The sequence below is a fragment of the Cervus elaphus genome, chromosome 6 (assembly GCF_910594005.1).
Source record: "Cervus elaphus chromosome 6, mCerEla1.1, whole genome shotgun sequence".
In the NCBI taxonomy this organism is placed as follows: domain Eukaryota; kingdom Metazoa; phylum Chordata; class Mammalia; order Artiodactyla; family Cervidae; genus Cervus; species Cervus elaphus.
The window spans coordinates 24,981,487-25,005,933 of NC_057820.1; the positions used below are offsets into that span (position 1 = coordinate 24,981,487).

A 24,447-nucleotide genomic window follows, 5' to 3' on the forward strand; every position below is an offset into this window, starting at 1 on the left:
CCCGGCGGACCCGCGAGCGCCCTCCTTCTCCCTCCCTTTCGACCCCGCCAGTTGCCGGCGGCTGGGAACACCCGGCGCCCAGTTCCAAGTGCCTCCTGCGTGCGCAAAGAACCCAAGGGCGCGCGGCTTCAGCGCGCAAACCCGCGCCTGCCCGGCCGCTTTCCCTCCAGGCTCCCGCGGCAGTCAAGCCCGGCTCTGTGAGCCGGGCATCTCCTCACAAACAGTAGCAGTGCGGCCGCATAGAGGCCGGCGTTTCCAGGAACTTAGAATCGGAAGAGGCTGCATTATGTCGCGGACCAGCCGGGCTGGGGCTAGGATGGGAGAGGCAGCTTGGTCGGGTGGGGTGGGGAAGACCCAGAGCACAGCGGGCGCGGTGGAAGCTTCATTCCGCCTCCAGTTAGCTGCGCTTCACCTCCCCGAGCCTCCGCCTCCCCACCTGTAAAAGGAAAGGGTTGGCTGACACCATTCCATCTATATATGCCCGTCACTTCTACCGCATCCAGTCATTTCTTCTTTCCCGATTTCTTTTAGGGTGCGTGGTTGTCACAAAATGCGCGCTATCCTGGCCGGGCGGGAGGCTGCCCAGAGGCCAGCCCCTACGGATGGCTTTATTAATTAAAAAAAAAAAAAAATTGCAACCATCTTTGTTAAGTGCTGTCGGTGTGCCAGGTGTTTAATGTAAGCATAGGCAAATGCATACAGAACACGGATCCCGGAACTAAGCTGTACACATTTCTTCCTAAATTCACACGTCTGCTGACCTGATGGCTTCACACACCGACTACGAGCTATTGGTTCCCATGTCTGTATCTGCAGAGTGAGCCTTTTCCTTGGCCTACACAGGTGTGGCTCAGCTGGTAAAGAATCTGCCTGCAACGCGAAAGGCCTGGCTTGGGAAGATACCCTGGAGAAGGGAAAGGCTACCCACTCTAGTATTCTGGCCTGGAGAATTCCGTGGATTATACAGTCCGTGGGGTCGCAAAGAGTCGAACAGGAGAGGACTGAGCGACTTTCACTTTTCACACAAGTTCACACCCAACTGCCAAAGCCACAGCCGGCAGACATCCGCCTTGGAATAATTACTAACACGTGGCTCTGATAAAACGGATCATTCAAATGGGCCCCAGGCCCTATATGCAAAACAGAAAAAGAGACACAGATGTACAGAACAGACTTTTGGACTCTGCGGGAGAAGGCGAGGTTGGGATGTTTTGAGAGAACAGCATTGAAACATGTATATTATCAAGGGTGAAACAGATCACCAGCCCAGGTGGGATGCATGAGACAAGTGCTCGGAAGACCCAGAGGAATCGGGTGGAGAGGGAGGTGGGAGGGGGGATCGGGATGGGGAATACATGTAAATCCATGGCTGATTCATGTCAATGTATAGCAAAAACCACTACAGTATTGTAATTAGCCTCCAACTAATAAAAATAAATGGAAAAAAAAAACACACACACACAAATGCGCCCCAGGCTCAAGCCGATAGCAGCCCCTGACAGGCAGCGAGACTCAGCTAGTAGTTATAGGTGCTCGCGCCTTGGTGCACGCAGGTCCCAGCCCCTGCCATCAAAACGGAGAGGGGAGAGGAAAGGTGAGGAGGGGGCCGCACCAACCCGAGCTCCTCGCTAGTGCTGCATGCTAAGTCGTTCAGTTGTGTCCTACTCCTTGCCACCCCATGGACTGTAGCCCACCAGGCTCCTCTGTCCATGGGATTTTCCAGGCAAGAATACTGGAGTGGGTAGCCATGCCCTCCTCCAGGGGGTATTCCCGACCCAGGATCGAACCCGTGTCTCTTATGCCTCCTGCACTGGCAGACGGGTTCTTTACCACTAGGGCCATCTGGAGAGCCCCCTGGATGCTATGCTAGTAGACATCTCAAACCCAATTCACTCAAATCTGACACCCCCAGACCCACTACTTGCTCTGACTTCCTCATCTCGGTAAATGGCAACCACATTTCTCCTTTTTTACCCCCTCTCAAAATAGGAAATAGCAAAGTCTGACTCTTTCTTCAAAATACCTTCAAAATTCTTCTCTCCAAAGTAAGTGCCACCCATCCCTCCCCCCAAATTCTCCAAGCCAAGCTTCAGCAATACGTGAACCGCGAACTTCCCGATGTTCAAACTGGTTTTAGAAAAGGCAGAGGAAACAGAGATCAAATTGCCAATATCTGCTGGATCACCAAAAAGGCAAGAAAGTTCCAGAAAAATATCTATTTCTGCTTCATTGACTATGCCAAAACCTTTGACCGCGTGGATCACAATAAACTGCAGGAAAAAACTGAGAAATCTGTATGCAGGTCAGGAAGCAACAGTTAGAACTGGACATGGAAAAACAGACTGGTTCCAAATTGGGAAAGGAGTACGTCAAGGCTGTATATTGTCACCCTGCTTATTTAACTTATATGCAGAGTACATCATGAGAAATGCTGGGCTGGATGAAGCACAAGCTGGAATCAAGATTGCCGGGAGAAATATCAATAACCTCAGATATGCAGATGACACCACCCTTATGGCAGAAAGTGAAGAAGAACTAAAGAGCCTCTTGATGAAAGTGAAAGAAGAGAGTGAAAAAATTGGCTTAAAGCTCAACATTCAGAAAACTGGGCATCCGGTCCCATCATTTCATGGCAAATAGATGGGGAAACAGTGGAAAGAGTGGCTGACTTTATTTTTTGGGCGGCTCCAAAATCACTGCAGATGGTGATTGCAGCCATGAAATTAAAAGACACTCCTTGGAAGGAAAGTATGACCAACCTAGACACCATATTAAAAAGCAGAGACATTACATGTCAACAAAGGACCATCTAGTCAAAGCTATGGTTTTTCTAGCAGTCATGTATGGATGTGAGAGTTGGATTACAAAGAAAGCTGAGTGCCGAAGAATCGATGCTTTCAAACTGTGGTGTTGGAGAAGACTTTTGAGAGTCCTTTGGATTGCAAGGAGATCCAACCAGTCCATCCTAAAGGAGATCAGTCCGGAGTGTTCATTGGAAGGAGCGATGTTGAAGTTGAAACTGCAATACTTTGGCCACCTGATGCGAAGAGCTGACTCATTGGAAAAGACCCTGATTCTGGGAAAGATTGAAGGCAGGAGAAGGGGACGATAGAAGATGAGATGGTTGGATGACATCACTGACTCAATGGGTATGAGTTTGGGTAAACTCCGGGAGTTGGTGATGGACAGGGAGGCCTGGTGTGCTGCAGTTCATGGGGTCACAAAGAGTCCGACCCGACTGAGCGACTGAAATGAACTGAACTCTTTATGGACTCTTACTAATTGCTTCTTATAAGACTATTATAGATCAAATTTTTAATAGAACTTTGTAGAATAATTTAGGATTATTTTATCTCCTTTTGTCAAAGTGAAACATGTCATACATAGGCTGTTTTTAAATTTTATAAACTCAAGCCAATAGAGTGATTTTACAAATAATATGAAAATCCCTGAACATTTCTCTTTTTTTTCTCACCGATAACTTCAGCTACTGCTTCATCACTTAGTTTTTATCAATGTGCTAATGAATGAAATTCCAAAAGATCTATAAATCCTAGATTTCAAGGTCTGCTATTCAATTCTGATACATAGAAGGCTCTTAGTCAAGGTTGATTGTTGTCATCAATTACTATTTCATTTATTAAAAATATAAGGAAGAAAAATATAATTCTCCCCAACTTATCAGAATTCTATTTACATTGTAAAAAGAATTGTATTAGGTTTATCTTGCAGCATTTTTAGAGAATATTATTTATTTGGATTTCCTAAACTTAAATGTTGACTCATCGATTTCTGTGTTGCTGTTTTAAAAAAAATATTCCACTCACTATCATATTTGTTAAAAGTCTACAGCCACATATTCTAAAAACATTCTTACAGCACTAACAGTACTGTATTTATCACTACACAATTTCAAAATAATGCTCTTTGCTTCTACACAGATCTTGAAGCCTAGGAAGATGGAAAGAAAAAAGGATGGCAGATTCAGTAGGATGAGGAAGGAAGATGGTGAGTTTTGTTGAGCCAGGCTCAGTTTGAGGTACTGTCAGGACATTGGGACTCGGGGTCTATAGTTTAAGAAGAGGGTCAGAGCTGGAGATTTTGGAAATTCCTCACAGGGAGGTGGCAATTAAATCATGGTAGACATTAATATTCCAGAGGGAAAACAAAAGAATGAGCCTAACTTCAGCCCTCAGCATAATTGCAAGAAAGATTGAAAGGCTGCCTCCATATTGCTACTTATTTGCAATTATGTCTTGATGTTATGTTTTAGGGGCCATAAAGAAGTGCCCATTTTCTAACTGATTATTATTCTATTACATGGAGTATAAATAGACATAGATATAGATGGACATTTTAAAGTTATTTATATATATTATATATTTAACTTTATATATATATATATTTATATATAAACTCAGTTGTGTCCAACTCTTTGTGACCCTATGGACTGTAGCCCCACCAGGCTCCTCCATCCTTGGGATTTTTCATGCAAGAATACTGGAGTGGGTAGCCGTTTCTTTCTCCAGGGGATCTTCCTGACCCAGGGATCGAACTCAGGTCTCCCGCTTTACAGGCAAACTCTTTACCATCTGAGCCACCAGGGAATCCTTTATATATATAAATAAATCTTTAAGTTTGTATAAAATAAATATACTTGTCACCAGCAAAACCCCACTGGAGTCCCTAAGAAAAAGAAGATGGAATCTAGGTGATACAGTCTAACCTCTTCTTTAACTTGAGCTAGCTTAGTCTAGCTTCACTTGCCTATAGAAGGCCACAGGCAAAGAGCTTGCATACATCTCATACATAGGATGAGAGTGCACAGCCCGGAACCACTGTGCGTGATGGTGGCAGGGCTGGTGCAGAGACACCAAGTGAGCCCTGCAATCTGAAACAGCACCGCTGTGCCTGCCTAATGAGAACTCTGTCCCTTCCCCTCCCCTCCGCTCCCAGTGTCAGGACCCTATAAAGCTGCCTTGCCCACAGGGAGAGCTGTTCTCCAGAGCAGAAGCCCTTACCTCCCCATGCCTGATCAACGAATACAATTTTCCTTTGCTTCTGAACTGAGCTCTCAATCTTGTTCTATGGGCCCATAGAGCACACAGCAGGAGGATCCTAGCTGGGGCCTGACTCCAGATGGTGGATAACATATACATATTTATATAAATTTTTTCTCCTTTAACTTGTACAGGAAAAGATTGCTCACTCCCAGTACCTTATTTACAGGGCAGGGATAAAAGAGGGTGGGAAGGGAAAGCTAGGAAAAGAGAGGTTCAGGAGTGTTGTTTGCGAAGTCAGGTACAGAGAACAGTGGGGGAAGGTGGTGTGGGGAAAAGGGGGCTATCACTCAGCAGAGCCTCGTGGATAGAGTCTGGCTGAGAAAAAAACAATTGGATTCGGCCTCAAAGAGGTCCTTGGTGGCTCTGCAGTGTTTGCGGAGGTGGGGGCTTGCTTTGGAAGGCTGAGGGATGAAGGTGGTGAAGGCTCTGAAGATTGACTTGGAGGGAACCCTCTCTGGAGAAACCTGGAGGCTTAGGGTAGGCGAGAAATTCAAGTATCACTTGAGAAGAGAACCAGACCCAAGGGAAGCTCTTTCAGCCTGAGAGACACCTGGCACATTTGTAAGCAGGAGTGAGCCAGGGGAGACCTGGAGGAAGATGTGAGGATGAAGGACAGGAAGTCCTTGGCGGAGATTCCATGAGGAGGAGGAAAGGCAGGGTCAAGAACACCAGTAGAAGGGGTGGCCTCGGAGGAAAGGAGGGGAGGAAACAGGCAGGAAAAAAGAAAAGAAGGAACAAAAGAAACATTTTGAGATACAAAGGGGGCCATAAGTGAGGTTCTCTATCAGCTAAATGAGAGAAAGGAAATCTAGGTGTAGTTTTAAGGGAAGGAGAGCTGGTAGGAAGGAAGTGGCTGCTGGGGAAAAGGTTGCCTTGGGAGTCCTGTGGGTTCTTCCATCACAGGCCTGCTGCGTTGCTCCCTACCTGTCCCTCCCAGTGCCCATGCCCCCACTCAGACCCCACCTAACCTGTCCAGACTGTACCATCCTCCCGCACCTCCCTCCCCTCTGGTTGCAATCCGCTCCTGTTTAATCCTCAGTGCACAGCTCAGAGCAGAGCGTCTTCTCTGTCTACCAGGTTAAATCCAACCCCATTTCAGCCTTCAAGGTCTCCATGACCCAACCCAACAGGCCTTGCTCTTACTGTTAATCTATACTCCAGCCCCATGGGCACTCTCTTGCAGGAGCTCATTGGTCTAGACATTGCCCCAAAGCCAAGTCCTTCCATGAAACTTTTCCACAGCCCCTAATCCTAGTCCCAGACCCAGCCCCCAGATTTATATGCCGTTCTTTTCTTTGAACTCTGATTACATATTGTAATGCTCTTAGAGCAAACTTCTAGCTTTTCTCATATGGTATAATTATTTTTGTAGTTTATCTCATCCCTGTGTTAGATCATACTCCACTTGGGGGGTCAGAGTTTGTTTATTCTTTGTATTCCCCAGAATGCAGAGTCTGCTATGTAATAGACATTTCTGTTGTCTTTGTTCACTGAATGCCTAATACATATTGGCCCTGAGCTAAGTGCTTTATAAGGATGATCTCATGTTAAATCCCTGAGAGGAATAATCTGCCCAAGGTCAAACAGCTGGTAAGCGACCAAGCCAGGATTTGAACCCAGTGTTCTTGACCTCCCAGGACTCATGCTTGAAACTCTAGCTCCATTGCCCCCTAATGTTTTTAAATCATGTCCAAATTTCAAAGCTTACATTTTAGGAGTGTGCAAATTTGGATGTGTGATACTTGACAATCCCCCTGGTAGTATTCCAACATTTACGGTAAATTTCAGCCTTGCTCTTGGTTTGTAAGTCCTCTCTGCAAGCCCTCACCTTGTCGGAGAAACATTCTCACCAGCAGCACCTGTCCGTTGCAATCAAGCCTCTGGCTCCAGCTATTCCACATAACATTAACCACAAGTCAAACCTTTCTGCAAAGCAGTCAACATTGAAGTTGCCCAGTTTCAGATTTCACAGGGACATTTTCTAAATGCAACTGTTTGCAAACCTCTGACTCATCTTGGTTCCCAGAATAGACTCAAGGCTGAGATCTCTTAGGTTGAATGATGAAACCCTGAGAGCAAAGGAAAACCTGTGTCAGGAGAACAAGTTCACTACGTAGAGAAAAATAAAGTTTTTCTTTACTAGATTCTCTACTTAATTACTACTTTGTACCACATAAAATGGTGGACTCCAGATGGAATGAAGTCCTAAATGTAAATGCTAAACCTACTACTAACAGAACAAAATCCAAGAGACTGTCATTGTAACATTGCATAATGTGTGTGTGTGTGCTTGCTCAGTTGTGCCTGACTTTTTGCAGCCCCATGGAATGTAGCCTGCTAGGCTCCTCTGTCCGTGGGATTTTCCAGGCAAGAATACTGGAGTGGATTGCCATTTCCTTCTCCAGGAGATCTTAATGTGTGTGCCTGAGTGCTAAGTCACTTCGATCATGTCCAATTTTTTGCAACCCTATGGACTGTAGCCCTCCAGGCTCTTCTGTCCATGGACTCTCCAGGCAAGAATACTTGAATGGGTAGCCATGCTGTCTCCTGCAGGGGATCTTCCCGACCCAGGGATCAAACTTGAGGTTCTTATGTCTCCTACATTGGCAGGCAGATTCTTTACCACTAGTGCCACCTGGGAAGCCCAGGGGATCTTAATAGAAGAGGTCAAAAAATTTCTTGATCTCATCAAAATAAGGCTATCTGGTCAGTGAGGATGCTATGACAAAGACAGCAGATAGATTCATGTGGGGAGCAGGTTTTTGTGTTATTAAAACTGACAAGGCATTAATATGTATATATATGATGAACTCATACAAACTTATCCCAAAAAAAGGCATGAGATCCAGTATAACATCAACAAGGGATGCTTTTACCTGGTGCCAGGAACATAATAGGCACTCAGGGTACTTTTTGGTTGAATAAACGACTGATCAGCAAAAAGACACAAAAATCCTCAAATGTATTAGTAGTCAGATAAATGCAAATTAAAGCAATGATGTTACACCATTTTACATCCCCCAGAAAGGCAAATATTAGAGAGGTGTGATGCTACTGATGGGACAGTGAAAGGGAAAGATGTTCAGTTGTGTCCAACTCTTTATGACCCCATGGACTATAGAGTCCATGGAATTCTCCAGGCCAGAATACTGTAGTGGGTAGCCTTTTCCTTCTCCAGGGGATCTTCCCAACCCAGGGATCAAACCTAGCTCTCCCACATTGCAAGCAGATTCTTTACCAGCTGAGCCACCAGGGAAGCCCGGTGGCTACAGTAAACAGGGACAAATAATCTGGAGAACAATCTGGAAGAGTTTTGTGAAACTACATATATGTATACCCCAGGGCCCAGCAATCCCACTCCTGAGCATGTATGGCCCAGAGAAACTTTGGACAAGACTGTAAGGGGACACATGTGTTATTTGGGGTAATAGTAAGTTCAAGGCCACCTAGCTGCCCATCATGGGCTGCTGCTGCTGCTGCTAAGTCCCTTCAGTCGTGTCTGACTCTTTGCGACCCCATAGATGGCAGCCCACCAGGCTCCCCCGTCCCCGGGATTCTCCAGGCAAGAACACTGGAGTGGGCTGCCATTTCCTTCTCCAGTGCATGAAAGTGAAAAGTGAAAGTGAAGTCACTCAGTCGTGTCCGATTCTTAGCGACCTCATTGACTGCAGCTTACCAGGCTCCTCTGTCCATGGGATTTTCCAGGCAAAAGTACTGGAGTGGTGTGCCATGGCCTTCTCCAGCCCATCATGGGCAAATAGTAAGTAAAACGTGGTAGATGCTGATGAAATGCTATGAAGTCGTTAGGACAATGAACTTGATCTATACAGCAATGTAATTAAATCTTAAATACATATTAGTGACTAAAATGTAGGAAGCAATAATGTTTCTAGTACAATAACGTTTATGTGCATTGCAAATACATATATGCTCTCATAATAGCACTCTTTTTTTTTATAATAGCACTCTAGGTTTAAAGGTGTAGTTTTAAGGCCAATTCTTTTTTTTTTTAATTTTATTAAAGTGTAGTTGATTTACAATGCTGTGTTAATTTCTGTTGTACAGCAAAATATTCAGTTATGCATATTCTTTTCCACCATGGTTTATCACAGGATATTGAGTATAGTTCCCTTGTTGTTCATCTGTTAAGGCCAGTTCTTAAACAGATTCAAGGGAGTATCTCTGTTGGGTGAAAGGATAGGAATGGGCTTTGGATTAAAGGGGAATAAATAAGTAAATAACTGGGGAAGGGCCTTCACAGACCAACGAGAAGCATAGCTCTGAACAAGGATTTCTCAAACCTGAGTGAGTGGAGACAGCACTGGCAGTATTGCTAGGTGCGGGTTCCTATTCAGCAAGTCTGGGATTCTGCCTTTGCAACAAGCTGCCAATTGATAATGGTGCTGCTGGTGTGTGGACATCACTTCAAGCAGCAAAGAGACTAAGGAGTAAGGTTAATTCAGAAGGGTTAAAGAGGAAGAGAGGCGATCAGGAAGGGAAAAACAGAAACCATTAAGTGTGGTGTTGGGGGGCACCCGGGCTTCCCAGGCGGCTCAGAGGGTAAACAATCTGCCCACAATTGCAGGAGACCCAGGTTTGATCCCCAGGTTGGGAAGACCCCCTAGCGAAGGAAATGGCTACCAAGAGGAGCCTGGCAGGCCACAGTCCATAGGCTCGCAAAGACACCACTGAGCTACTAACATTTTCACTTTCACTGGGGGCTCCCAGAGCAGGGTAGTGGGTCCAGAACACAAAAAGAGGAAGAGCTAGTAGGCACTCTCTATTACTTCTAATCAGTCATGTCAAGCCATGCCACACATGCCGACCCTCCACCCAAGTGGGAACAATTCAAATAATTGTAGTAAGGAATGGAAGATGCTCACTGCCACCAGGTGCCAACTGTTAAGGAAATAAATATAGATCAGAATCTTCCTCAGCCTCCCCCTCCCAAGCCATGCCTACACCACCAGCCGAGCAGGACTACTGTTGATTATTTTCAGTTCTGGAATCTCACTGATCACCGTTATCCATCACTTACCATGTTATCTGCTTTGATTACTTGTTAATGGTGTGTCTCCCACACTAGAGAATAGGCTCATGAGAGCAGGGAATATATAGGTTTTTCCCTAAAGAGTCCTACAGAGTACCTAAAGTCCTACATAGTCAGGCCTCAAACTATATATTTATTGAATGAATGAATATCAGGAACAGTGAAACACCAAGAATGTATTACCAAAATACAAGAGATGATTGTCCTGAAAAAATACTTTTAAAGAATTAACAGTTATATTCTTGGGAGAGAGAGAGGTAGATTAGAAAAGGATGTGTGTGTGTGTGTGTGTGTGTGTGTGTGTGAGAGAGAGAGAGAGAGCTGCTCACTCGTGTCTGACTCTTTGCGATCCCATGGACTGTAGCCCACCTGGCTCCTCTGTCCATGGAGATTCTCCAGGCAAAAATACTGGAATGGGTTGCTATGCCCTCCTCCAGGGGATCTTCCTAACCCAGGGATTGAACCCAGGTCTCCTGCCTTGTAGGCAGATTCTTTACCATCTGAGCCCCCAGGGAAGCCCTAGAAAAAAATATACCTAAGCAAAACTATGATTAGGGCAAAGTTTGAAGTGACCATTATCCCATTTCTTGCCTTCTTCCTCCTTTCAGTATTATTCTTTGACTGCCTCCTGGTCCCACCCAGCCATGGCACTGTTTACGTATTGGCATCTGGTAAAATGTGTCAAAAAGAAAGTTGATGTATCACCAATACCCGACAGTGGATTTGCTTGATATTTTAAAATCTAGAGGGAGAACAAACTAAAGGAATGAATTTTTAAGGGGAGAATTGTGTACACTGGGCATCTGCCTAGGAGGGGTAGTGAGGGAAGTGGGGCTTCTCCAGCCCTCCTCATCAAAATATGCAGAACTGCCTGCCCTAGGAAGCAGGTCCTCCTACCATACAGCACAAGGAAGTCTGCTCAATGTTATGTGACAGCCCGGAAGGGAGGAGAATTTGGGGAGGATGAATACGTATATATGTATGGAAGAGTTGCTCTGTTGTATACCTGAAACTATTACAACATTGCTAATTGGCTATATGCCAATAAAATAAAAAGCTCAAAAAAGAAAGTAAGTCCTATGTTTTTGCTCATGCACCAGGAAAAAAAATGGGCTAAGTCACAAAGAAATACAACAGACCAAAATTGTTTCTTAAATGGTCAAATTCGCCAATAATAAAAAAATTAAAACAAGATACCAATTTTTGATTATTATATTGGCAAAGAGTTCTGAAAGACAAAACTAATACTGGCAAAAAATGCTTTAAAATAAAAAAAAAGGTCTACAGATTCAACTTGTGAAAGTGGGAAAAGATACAAACTTTCTGAAGGGCAATTCGGGTTTACAAAGCCTTACCGAAAAAAAAAAAAAAACCAGAATAAATAAGGAAATTTGAGTGTGTGTGTATATGTGTATGTACATATGTATATAAACTTTGACCAAACAATTCAATTTAGGGGACTTTTGAGTAAGTAGAGATCAGAGATGCTGCTAAACATCCTATAATGCACAAGCAGCCCCTCACAACAAAAAATAATCATGTCCAAAACATCAGTTGAGCTGACGTTGAAAAACGGCCCTATGACATGTGATGCAAGAGAAGGCAGGGAGGAGGAACAATGCCTTTTATAATCTCGTCTTGGAAATCACACTTTGCCACTTCTGACACATTTTATTCATTAGCAGCTAGGGACTTCTCTGGTGGTTAAGAACCCGCCTTCCAATGCAGGGGACACGGGTTCCATCCCTGGTTGGGGAACTAAGATCCCACTTGCTGAGAGACAATTAAGCCTGCAAACCACAACTAGTGAGCCCACATACTGCAACTACTGAGATGACACAGCCAAAAGTAAGCAGCTTAGCACAGCCCACCTTCAAGAAGAGAGCTAAACTCCTCCAAATTTCCTTTGCAGGAAAGAAAATCAAATAACTTGTGGACAGAATCTAGACCAGCATAGCCTGTCCTTCAGATACAAATTATGTATGTTGCTCTCATGTGCAAAGTACACTCATCCCCTTTCAGACACAACCCCCTTTTAGTCCAAGCTGGCAGTGTTTATTCCAATCCAGTTCTTCAAAAAACTTTGCAGGTCTCCTTTGAATCTTATTGGATCCACATCATTATTCAAGAGCCAAACCCACAAATCTCTTTACAATAAGTCATTCTCAACCTTGAGAGTCTGCTGAAGAACAACACCCACCAATTTCTTAGATGCTCCATTGTTTGATTAAAACTGTGAGGCATGCTAAAAATTTAAGTAGAGTTTTGCCTGCCTAAATGTCCTCTGAAGTGTCATCTTTGATCTTTATGAGGTCTTAACAAGGGATTTAACAATAACATCCTTGGATTTATCTTTAAACCATGTTTTCCTGGCTGTGTCCTTTATGTGTCCTTTCGGGTTTAATCTTTGCTACAAATCACTTCTTAAAGACCAGTTGTCATGTGAGAGGCCGGGAGTTCTCAAAACCATGAAGTCCTGATTGTTTTTAACTGTCCTTTTGGCTTAACTTGCATTTTACTATAAGCAGCAAGAGACCAAGCAATACCTTCAACACTCTGTATAAAAATTTCCTTAGTTACATCCCCAGTTCATCAGGGGCTATTCTACTTTCCATGTTATTTCAGATAACAGTGTGGATAAACTTCCTGCTATTGCATTACAAGGGGCTTCCCAGGTGGCTCAGTGGTAGAGAACCCACCTGCCAAGCAGGAGACACGGGTCTGATCCTTGGGTCAGGAAGATCCTCTCGAGAAGGAAATGGCAACCCACTCCAGTATTCTTGCCTGGGAAATTCCTTGGACAGAGGAACCTGGTGGGCTACAGTCCATGCGGTCGTAAGGAGTCAGACACAACTTGGTGATTAAACCACCATTGCAGAAAAAGGAGACCAGTTCTCCCAATTTCCAGTTATATTTGCCTCATTTTCCTGTAAGTCTTCACCCACAGCCTCCCCAAAGTCTGTGGGGCTTCTGCTAACAGTTTCTTCAAAATTCTTCTAGCTTCAACCTGTTTCTCAATTCTTCTCCCTTCCACATTTTACATTCTTGTTGTAGCATCCTACTTCCAGGGACAAAAATCTGCTAGTTATCTATTACTGCATAACAAATAATCCCTAAGTTTAATGGTTTAAAACAATAAGCATTAGAGTCATTTTTATGGGTTATAAATTCAGAAACCTCTTGACTGGGTGATTCTGGCTCGGTATCTCTCAGATGGTTGCAGTCAGGATGTCAGAAGGGGTTACAGTCTCATCCAAAGGCTTAATGGGGTTGGAGGATCCTCTTCCAAGATGGCTATTTGCAAAAGGCTTCATTTCCTTGCTGTGTGGGCCTTTCCTCACAACATGGTAGCTGGTTTCTCCTAGAACAAATGACTCAAGGGAGAACAAGAAGAAAGCCACAATGTCTTTTATGATTTAGTCTCAGAAGCAACAATTGATCACTTCTCCCACATTCTAGTCCTTAAAATCAAGGCTAGGTACAGCCCACACTCAAGGGAAAAGAAATTAAACAATGCATTTTGAAGAGAGGGTATCAAGTAATTTGTGGATCTTTTTTGAAACAGACACAATCCCCCCAAATCAGAGCATCCTTGGGATTTTTCTCTAGAAATCTCATGTCTTAGAGTTGATGAACTGAAAGAAAAGAAATGATCCTTTAATTTGCTGAATTAAAATACCATTTGTTGCTAAGACTGATGAAGCCAGGCAATGATTTATGAGCAAGTTTTTACATTTCTTTTTTTTTGGTATATGAAACTTGATTACTGTTGTGCTTTCCTCATCAAAATTTATGATCTTGGTCTTTCCTTCTTGCCTTTGTATAAAGCCAAAAGAGAGACATTGGCCACTTTGACAACCTTAAAGTGGACTCCAGGAATGTCACCAACAGCATGACCTTTGCGACCAAATCCAGCAACCAGAACTTCATCATTTCCCTCAATAAAATTCAAACAACCATCATCGGGTACCAAAGGAGTGATTTTTTTTGCCTTTCTTGACTAGCTGAACCCTGACACATTTCCTGATGGCAGAATTTGGCTGTTTGGCTTCAACTCCTACTTTTTCCAGCACAATGCCCTTGGCATGAGAAGCACCACCAAAGAGTTGGCCCCCAGGGCTGTGCCCAAATGGGCCTTCTTGTACTGTCTATCATGCCACTTCCCGTCTCATCGGTGGCTACGGAGCTTCCTGGCAGTATGAAGACTGTGACACTTGCCCGTCCTGCCGGTGCCATGGGCCTGAGCGAAAGAGCCACATTTCTCTATATATTCTGGGATGCTGAAATCAATAAAGAATTACTAATAGCCAGAGAAAGACAGAGATCAGGGTTGAAGGAAAGGGGTGAGAGGGAACCATTAATGTTGTTAGAAATATTCTGCATTTTGATGGTGGTGGTGGTGGTCACATGATTTCATATATTGTTAAATATAGAAGAATTATACACTTAACACAGATGACTTTTATTATATGTAAACTGTATCTTCATAAAGCAAATTTAAAAAAAATTTTTTAAATACCATTTGAATTCACAGCTTTGCAAAGTCTCTTTATGTGAAGGCAGAGTATTGATGGGAAACAGTGAGACCCTAAATGCTGAACTGTGACCATATGGGAATGTTTAGATGGTTTCACTTTCTCTCACCTCCCAACCCTATGAAAATATGTTGCTCGGATCACCTGTTGCAGGGAGTACAAGTGACTGATGGACCCAGCTGCTACCCCTCAGGATCTTTTACCCTCTCACCAGGGTCGTGCTCTCTTGGGCTGCTCCCAGCCAGTGACTGAGCATACAGACCTACCAAGGCAAGCCTGTTTTAGCAAAATGTGAGACGCCTCCTCTTGTCAACCTTGACTTGAGGTCTCCCCATTGGTCTGGCCAAACCTTTACTTGAATTGTCCTGGAGTCAAAATTCCTCCAACTCAAGTCTTCTTTTTCCTTCCCTCTTTCCTTCCACGGGGAATCACACATGCATCAGAATCTAAAGACTCCCTATGCTCTCCTACTCCCAACCCCAGTAAAACTCTCAGACGTCTGATGCCATTTTGTCATTTGCTCCTTGGTAGACCCAATGGACATGGCTTTGAGCAAACCCTGGGAGATGGTGAAGGACAGGGAAGCCTGGCATGCTGCAGTCCACGGGGTTGCAAAGAGTCAGACACGATTTGGGGACTGAACAGCAATAAAGGCCCAAACGAGTGCAGCCTTCCTTGTCAGAGAATTTCTCCCTACTCCCCTCTGTGGTGAGGTTTTTCCCACGTTGCATGAAGACTCCTAAAATGTTTTTGTGGAAATAACCCAGAAGGAGGTTGGGGTAGACAATTCTTTTTATTCTTCACCCCTAACACCCTCCCCCCACCCCCGGCCACTAACTTCAATCCTACCATCAGTAACGTGCTAGAGACAGTTTTTCCCAGCTCACAAAAGCCAATTATTAGCTTTTCAAGAATTTAGTGAGCTGGTTGTTAAACACAGTCATTATTAAGACTTAAGGGGACTGCCCTGGTGGTCCAGTGGTTAAGAATCCACCTTGCAATGCAAGGGACTCAGGTTCCGTCCCTGGTCAGGGAACTAAGATTCCCACATTGGGCAGAGCAACTAAGCTCAGATGCCACAACTAGGGAGCTCATGGGCCAAGATGAAAGTTCTGCATGATGCAACAAAGATGCTGCAACTAAGACCCAACACAGTCAAAAATAAATAAATTTTTAAAACTTAAACATACTTACAATTAAAATAAATTATATTAAAGTCAAATGGAATAAAACTCAAAAATTGATCGCTTCCTGGCTATTGACCCCTTCTTTGTTAGTATCTGCACTCCTGAGGTTATTTACATCTGTTACACTTGGGAGTTGGAAACAGCATATAATGGTGTGCTACATGCACTACTCTTTGGATTTTGGAGGCTGGATTTAGATGTGCTGTTTCAGCTCATGTCTTTAGTAATCTGAGAGGCTGCCAGCTTGGAGGGTGGCCTGAAGTGAGAGCAGGCTTTCAGATGGTCCAGAAATCTCTGCCCTCTGATCCAGCAAAGCCAGAATGCTTGAAGCACCTGTGGGACAGAGAGCTGCTGAATGGAGCTTTGGCACGGCCAGAAAGGCGAATCAGAGCTGGGGCCCCAGGGCTTTGCAACTGAGCTGTGAGCTCTGGGGCATGGAACCGCTCTCCTTCAGAAGAACCAATCTCAGCTTGTTGCTTGGCACCGGCTCGTACACCAGCCTGATCATGAAACCTTAGGTAACCAGGCAACTGGTGCTCATCTTCAACCGGGGGTCATCTGATCCCCTAAGCCATAAAGTCAGCTAACATGCAGTGCGTGCGCATGGTGTGCCAGGCTCCGCTCTAAGCACTTTACTGCTAACATTCCTTTTAATCCCCACCCCAATTCTGGGAGATGGTACTGTTATTATTGCTACCATCCCTACGTTAGATGAGAACACTGAAGCAGAGAGGGGATAAGCAATTTGCTCCATAGTCATACAGTTAATAAGGAGCGAGCTGGGTTTGAATTGAGGCTCTCCAGCTCCAAAGTCCACAGATTTAATTATCAAGTTATATTGCTTCTTGTAATCATGTGACAATTTTCTATTTAGGACTGGGTTTGACCAGAAATTGAAGACACGGTGTGCCCACTCCTACCACACTGCCATCTTCCTCAGCCTATACGCCTCACCTGGGGATGTTCTTTAAGTCCGGGTAATGAAACAGACAGCCTCCACAATATGATGGCAGCAGCCACGAGTGGACTGCCTTGACACTCTAGCCCAACTCAAGGGTGGCCCTGAAGAATAGCTGAGAAGAGGACTTTTCGAGCAGACAGAAATGTAAGCGTTTCATCCTGTTGACCACTTTGTCTGAAAGGAGAAATGGCCTGAGGAGCATATGTCACCAATTAATGGTCAGCAGCTGATGGCTTAGCTTCGAAGCCAGAGACTTGGAAGGATCATGAATGCAGGGCTGGTGACAAGGAGGTTTGGGAGAAGAGGTATACAGGGGATTGCACAGAATGGATTCAGAGTATGAGGGGATTTGGTTCTTTGTGAATATGTACCCAAAGGACTCCACTACAGAGGAAGCACTCAATAATTAAGGGAAAGTTTAACCTAGCCTCTGCATGCCAGCCCCCTTCTTTCTCCAGGAGCACCAATGTTGCCCAGAGATGTCATAAGCATGGAGGCAGAAATGCAGGCTCCACATGCAATATCTTGAATTCCATTCACTAAGGTTGATCTAGCTACAGCTTCTGCGGAATAGTTGTCTGGCAATGAAAACCAAACTTGAGTCCCTGATATAAACTAGGCTTGAATGCAACAAAGCCAAGAACAATGTGTCCAGGGAAGTAAGTGAATTCTCTCCAGACCACCCCCAACACCTCCTCCACTCAACACTTGAAAGTCAGAATTATGGGACTGAATGCCAAAATCCTGCCCCAGTTTGCCTAGTACAACTGGATGCCTCCTCCTCTGGGCTTGCAGGCTGAGCAGCTCTCCCTTCGTGGCTCCCATGGGCTACGATGTGGGAATGTACGATGCGCTGAAACATCAAGGGAGTCTGGGGAAAATGGCCTTACTAGAATAGCAACTAATTCTGGAATTGGACTTGCTTTCCTGCATAACAAACTTCTGCCTACACTAACATTCACAGACTTCCTGATGCTTATTCACCACTGTGGTATCCCGGTTGACACTGAAACTCATTTCATAGCAATGGGCTGACACTATGGCTTCACTGCTTCTCTCGTGTACTCCATCACCCTAACATGTCTGGACACATAAAGACTCATTCACAGCTACAGGTTATTGAAATGGGACCATGACAGTCCCACAGGATGAAAGGTCATCCATTAGCCAGAGATTTTGGATTTGAAGACACATACAGTAACTGACAAAACTTGGGAACCAATATCCTTTTTGCATCTTTATTTTTTTGACTGTACCACGTGGCTTGCAGAAGACCCCCAGCCAGGGATCGAACTCAAGCCCCCTGTATTGGAAGTGTGGAGTCAACCACCACTAGATCACCAGGGAACTCCCCAATATCCCTTTAATAAACTCCTTTTGATTAAATTATCTAGAGAGAAAGATCTAGAAAGATGCATTCCAATGACTAAAGAGTGGTTATTGCAGACTCTACAGAAATTCTTTGTATTTTTTAATGTTTTTTTGCTAGTCTATGTTTCCTAATTTTCCTAACATAAGCATTAACATTTTTAATAAAAAATGTTTTTTAAATTTAATTTTAAAAATGTTATCTTGAGTTTCCATTAAACGTTATGATCCATGACCTTATGTTATGAGTACACATTTATTATCAAGACTAACATGCCAAAAAATGGGGAAAAATCCTCAGTAAGCTGAATTCAAAATGAAAGATTATATTGTAAACAAAAAGTAAAGGAGGCATTCATTCAAAGCAAGGAAAATAGTACTCCGAAAAAATGCAAGAAAGTAATTCAGCTTTTTAAAGGTTTTATTTATTTTTACAAATAGTTGCTATAACTATGTTATATTGACAATGCTACAAAAGTGTTAGAACGCCAAATATGAATATTGATCTCATAGTTGATAAGATATATAAAATATTGATTACCTGAAACAGAAGACCATTCTGAAATGTTTACAAGTATTAGTTACAAATTTTAGGGATGTTGCCAAGTCAAAGTTGTACATTTGTGGGGGGACATTCATCATAAATTTTGTTTAATGTTTAACAAGAGAGAAATAGCTAAGTAAATGAAAACTGTCTAATCATCTTCCCAAGATTCTTCTATGCTTGAGTTATTTTATAGGACTCTGGTTACACTCACGTTTACATTCCTTCTTCATATACATCTTCTCAAGGAACTAAAAAAAGAGAAAAGATCAGAGAAGCTAAAATTGGCAAGTGAAAATTGCACAGTCTGGTCAGAACCACTACCATACCTGAATTCACAATCTCATACTCTACTGTATATCTTTATAGTACTCAACATCTGATGTTGATGACTAGACCATGCTACATGGTGGACTTTGGAAGCTAGCTGCATATCATCAGAAATGCCTAGATTAATTCACACTCATTTTATGGCTAAGTCCAGCTCAGCCCAGCTCAGCACAGCCTTGTACTGCTCATCTCTGCTATTAAAGGCCTGGACCTCTGTGTAGCTGAGGGAATGAAACTGTCAGTAATGTACAGAGCAGTTAATTCAGAAGCAGACACTGGAATGTGTAAGTACCTATGCTCATGTAACATATATAAATGTGTATATACACAGTGTACATAGAAACTAGGGGAGTGAAAGAGAATAAAGCTCACATATAAAGTTAAACAAGTAACGACTAAAGGACTATATATATATATAATTTACCATAATAGAGTTCCTCCTCTCTTTTAGTTGAAATGTTATTGATAAAATCAAGGATATAAGATACAAGAAAGGGAGAAAATATTCCAGGGTTTGGACTTGCAGGTGTTCGCACGGGACTCAACTGTAGCCAGGGGCATCATCTCTCTTCAGTTGATGCAGCTAAAAGAGTAGCCAGTGATTCAGGCATGCTTCTTTTTGCCCAAAATTGAATTAAATGTTCATCAACAGAATGGATTAAATGAATAGGAGACAAAGCAAAATGAAAAAACAAATCTCTTGCCACTAAGAATATTCAGAAAAACTATGAGTCATCATAATATCAAGATACCCAGTTACTATATATATATGTATATGTATATACACACACACAAACACACAATCTCCTTGGCAAGAATATATATTAATATGTCTGCATATATATATACACACACATAATTATATTTAAGCTAAGTATAAGTTTGCATGTATTATATAATCATCTATACAATTATATAATCACATAAAATATATAAGCATATTTTATATATTATACATATAATACACTTATGTAGGCTGTATATGAAAATGAGGCAGTTATTATAAATACACAAATGTGTATGAGTACATTACTACATCTAATGGGCCTATAGTTGATGCTCAGAGCTAAAGGGTAGATTTCATTCCTAGTTCTGTAACAGAGTCTTTTAGCCCATTGGTCTATGTCACACACTAGACATTCCCCTCACATTGCCTGATTTAACTCTGAATCAGTCTATATCTGAGCTTGATCAAAATACCTATTTGCCAGTGTGGTGTTGTTTAGTCGTTCAGAGGTGTCTGACTCTTTCTCAACCCCACGACTAGCCCGCCAGGTTCCTCTGTCTATGGAATTTCCCAGGCAAGAATACTGGAGTGGGTTGCCATTTCCTTCTCCACCATTTGACAGTCAGTATAAGTTTTTGTTCATTCTACCCCTCTTGGAAAAAAGAAATCCAGTATCCTAGTTCCAGGAAAGTCTGCCATCTTGGCTGCACGGCCTCCTGAAGACTCCTCAGGCCGAGTGCACCCGGAGGACGCTGGACACGCCCAGAACTTACCAGCCATGACTCGGGCCCCAGCTCGGCCTGGCTGCCTGCCGTGGGGACAGTGGTCTGGGGACAGAGCTCCAGGCTGCCGGCCCTCCTGCTCAACGGTCTGCTCTGCCAGCCTCCCGCCCCACTCTTGTCGTCTTCCAGGGGAGTCTCCACATGGGAGGCAGCAGGACCAGCTGCCCAGGCTCACGGAGGGGGCAACACAAAGGGAGGAAAAGACAGAAGGGCCCTCAGGGGTGCCCAGGAAGTGACCTTTTGGCCTGGTCTGCATCCTCCTGCTTCCTGCACTGTTGTTCAGTCGCTCAGTCGTGTCTGACTCTTGGCAGCCCCATGGACTGCAGCAGACCAGGCTTCCCTGTCCTTCACCATCTCCGGGGCTTGCTCAAACTCATGTCCATTGCGTCGGTGATGCCATCCTACCATCTCCCCCTCTTCTCCTCCTGCCCACATATAGCACAATAGTACTACTGTGACACCCAGCTTCACTTGGTCCTGACCCCAGCATGGCTCCTTGACCTTAGAAGTGGAAGTGAGGGAGACTTAACAGTAAATCCTGGAGGATTCAGTGTTTTAGCAGCAGCCTCTCGCCCTGCACACAGATCCCTTTCATTTGGTCCCATTAAGGCCAAACCCAAGGAAGGTGAGTCAACAGGAAGCAGCAGGCAGAATGAAAAGGGCAAAACAACAAACGCCATCTGTGGGCCCCTGTCTGGGGTAAGCACACCCTTTCTCCAGGGCTGAGCCCTGGTGTGCGCCTGGAAAGGAAGTATTTCATCAGGGCACTGACCCCTTTCCCATTAGCAACTGTGAGCCCCTAAGCGGGTCTCTCCGAAATGACCCTCTACTCACACTCGGCATCCTGTAGCCCCTGCTCAGAATAAAATCCTTAAAGGCAACAGTTCCATGAAGGTCCGCAAGTAACTCCTCCTGAAAGAGGGTCCACAGGTTAAAAAACAGTCAGCTGTCAGAAGCTTAATGTCATCCTTGTCCTAATTAAAAGCACTGAGCCCTTTATCAAGTACCTCATTTTAAACTACTTTTACATGTAAATCCATGGCTGATTCATGTCAATGTATGACAAAAACCACTACAATATTGTAAAGTAATTAGCCTCCAACTAATAAAAATAAATGAAAAAAAAAATAATAAACTACTTCCTTCTCATGTGGGAATATGTGTATAAATAATGTTCAGAAGTTGATGACTACAAAGGTTTTCAAAAGATACCCAACTTTCCTTTCCCTGGTCTTTTTGTTACTCTTGTATTAAGGATAAACAACACATTTTATCAGTTAGATAATTATTGACCTAGGATGTCTAGACTCTATTTGAGATTAATAATGGTGATACTGTGATTTATAATGTGCTATGCTGTGCTTAGTCACTCAGTCATGTCCAACTATTTGCGACCTCATGGACTGTAGCCCACCAGGCTCCTCTGTCCATAAGGATTCTCCAGGCAAGAATACTGGAGTGCGTTGCCATGCCCTCCTCCAGGGGACCTTCCCAACCCAGGGATCGAACCCAGGTCTTCTGCATTGCAGGTGGATTCTTCACTGTCTGAGCCACCAGGGAAGCCCGTGATTTATAATAAGAAATATGTATTTGGTCTTCTTCCCATTCTTGGCACAGAGCTCCTAAAAGCCTTGACATTTCTTAAGTAATAAAAGCCACAGAGGTGAGTTTTTCCTTAACAAGCACCTTTCAGCCATGTCAGAGTTTATCTTAATGAGGTCTTTTTGGAAACCCCCTAGATAGCTACAAGATGGTGGTGGGTTGCCGGGGAAACCAACCATGTAATTAAAGAGTTGGCACTTTCAGCTCCAACCCCAACCTCCTGGGAGGGGAGAAGAGTTGGAGTTGAATTAATCAGGAACGGCCAGTGATGTAATCAATTAAAATCGCTCAGTCATGTTCGACTCTTTGTGACCTCATGGACTGTAGCTCAACAGGCTCCTCTGTCCATGGAATTCTCCAGGCAAGAATACTAGAGTGGGTTGCCATGCCCTCCTCCAAGGGATCTTCCTGACCCAGTTGACTGAACCTGGCTCTCCTGCATTGGAGGCAGATTCTTTACCATCTGAGCCACCAGGGAAGCCCAGTATAATGAAGCCTCTGTACAAATCTAAAGAAGGGGATTTGGCAAGCTTTCAGGTTGGTAAGGATGTGAAGGTACCTGGGGAAGGTAAGGGAGCTCTGAGTCCTGCCCACATACCTTGCCCTGTGCATCTCTTCCATTTGGCTGCTTTTGAAAGTACCTCTTTAAGAAGATCCAACCAGTCCATCCTAAAAGAGATCAATCTTGGGTGTTCATTGGAAGGACTGATGTTGAAGCTGAAACTCCAATACTTTGGCCACCTCATGCGAAGAGCTGACTCATTGGAAAAGACCCTACTGCCGGGAAAGATTGGGGGCAGGAGGAGAAAGGGACGACAGAGGATGAGATGGCTGGATGGCATCACCGACTTGATGGACATGGGTTTGGGTAGACTCCAGGAGTTGGTGATGGACAGGGAGGCCTGGCGTGCTGTGATTCATGGGGTCGCAAAGAGTTGGACACGACTGAGCGACTGAACTGAACTGAACTGAACTTTATAATAAACTGGTAATCTTACTAGATTGTAAGTAAACTGTTTCCCTGAGTTCTGTGAGCTGTTCTTGCAGACGATTAAACACAAGGAGGGGGTCATGGGAACCTTCGATTTATAGCCTCTCAGCCAGAAGCATGGGTGACAACCTGGACTTGAGGCTAGCATTTGCAGTGGGGGCAGTCTTGGGGTCTGAGCCTTCAAACTGTGGGATCGGATGCTGTCTCCAGGTAGGCAGTGTCAGAACTGAGTACAATCATAAGACATCCAGCTGCTGTTGGAGAATCAGAAAACTGCTTGGTGTGGGGAAAAAAAACCTCAGCACATTTGCTGACCAGAATTGAGAGTGGTAGAGGAAGAAATGGGAGTGTTTTCCTACTCAGTATATATCTCCAAATTTTAGAATTAACTCCAAAGGGCATGATAATTTAAAAAAAAAAAAAAAAGATTTGATGCAGTCCCAATGTCTTCGGAGTATTCATGCATTCATTTGGTTTTTCTTCAATTTATTTGAATTTAAAATCTTGATGTAGAAGTTTCTATCATTGTAATTCAGTTCTTTAAGGCCATTTCACTCTCCAAATGAATTCAATCAAGAATAGTCAAAACTCGTGTTTCCAGCAAGACAGCCATGCCCTCATGGTGACTGGCCCTAACCAGCACACTATTGCATACATGTCTTGTGAACTGAGGTGCATAGCCAAGTGGCATCACTTAAAGTACACAAGAAATTCAGTCTTCAGGTATTATAAAAGTGTGATTTACAAAAATCATTATAGAACAATTCCATTGCTTTGAGTCCTTCCTGTGTCTAAACTGCCTGATAAGCAGTCTTTTACTGTAATAGCTCTATAAACCACATTTTCAAAATTTAAGTATTATTTCTTTTTCATGAGCTGACTGTAACTGTTATGACAAATGTTTTTACTGGCTTTCACCATTAAGATAAATCTTTTTGTAAAATTATTTAAGTCTTTAAGAATATGTTTCTCGGGACTTCCCTGGTGGTCCAGTGGTTAAAACTTCACTTTTCAATGCAGGGGGGTGAGGGTTCAATCCCTGGCCAGGGAGTTAAGATTCCACATGTCTTGGGGCCAAAAAACCAAAACATAAAACAAAAGCAATATTGTAAGAAATTCAATAAAGATTTTAAAAATGGTCCACATCAAAAAAATCTTTAAAAACAGAACATGTTTCTTAAAAGAGAACTTCTAGACACCTTAACCAAAAGTTTTATAACTGTTTTTATTTTTAAATATTTAACTCATTGAGGATGTTCAGTTATTTTTTGCAAGTGAGCTGAAACTGTTTTATGTCATATGTTCAG

The 24,447-nt window shown here is 43.5% G+C and overlaps 1 protein-coding gene and 1 pseudogene across 1 annotated transcript in view; both read right to left on the bottom strand.

Annotated features, from left to right (window-relative positions):
• Positions 1-13,892: 13,892 nt before the first annotated feature.
• On the bottom strand, positions 13,893-16,766 carry LOC122696632 (annotated as a pseudogene).
• Positions 16,767-18,573: 1,807 nt separating this feature from the next.
• FAM47E (family with sequence similarity 47 member E) overlaps positions 18,574-24,447 on the bottom strand; it is a 29,182-nt gene continuing 23,308 nt past the window's right edge. The window contains exons 7-8 of the mRNA XM_043905842.1: positions 21,382-21,459; positions 18,574-18,959 (exon numbers count right to left, since the gene is read on the bottom strand). Of these exons, the coding sequence (XP_043761777.1) occupies positions 18,894-18,959; positions 21,382-21,459 (144 nt within the window). The 3' untranslated portion in view covers positions 18,574-18,893. The remainder of the gene's footprint in view (positions 18,960-21,381; positions 21,460-24,447) is intronic.